Source organism: Chaetura pelagica, unplaced genomic scaffold, assembly GCF_000747805.2.
Source record: "Chaetura pelagica isolate M959 unplaced genomic scaffold, ChaPel_1.0 scaffold1635, whole genome shotgun sequence".
Classification (NCBI taxonomy): domain Eukaryota; kingdom Metazoa; phylum Chordata; class Aves; order Apodiformes; family Apodidae; genus Chaetura; species Chaetura pelagica.
The window spans coordinates 3,072-3,288 of NW_009953440.1; the positions used below are offsets into that span (position 1 = coordinate 3,072).

Here is a 217-nt window from a genome sequence, read left to right on the forward strand (position 1 = left end):
CCACTCCTCGATGCGCCGCTGGGCTGTGGTTTCCCGATCCTCCTCGCTGGAGCTGGAATTCTCCTCCTCATCCAGCTCCCGCTGGATGCTCTGCCACTTCTTCACCAGCGACGGCATCTTCGTCTTGCCCTTCTTGCCCTGCGCCAGAAACGCCAAAAAGCACCACGTGGTGAGGTCGGCTGGAAGGAGGAGGAGGAGGAGGAGAGGGTGGCACAGG

The 217-nt window shown here is 62.2% G+C and overlaps 1 protein-coding gene across 1 annotated transcript in view; it reads right to left on the bottom strand.

The window, feature by feature from the left end:
* Positions 1 to 217, bottom strand: part of FNBP4 (formin binding protein 4) — a 12,777-nt gene that overhangs the window by 530 nt on the left and 12,030 nt on the right. Inside the window, exon 12 of the mRNA XM_009998483.1 lies at positions 1 to 138. This exon is cut by the window's left edge and continues 16 nt beyond it. Within this exon, the coding sequence (XP_009996785.1) occupies positions 1 to 138 (138 nt within the window). The remainder of the gene's footprint in view (positions 139 to 217) is intronic.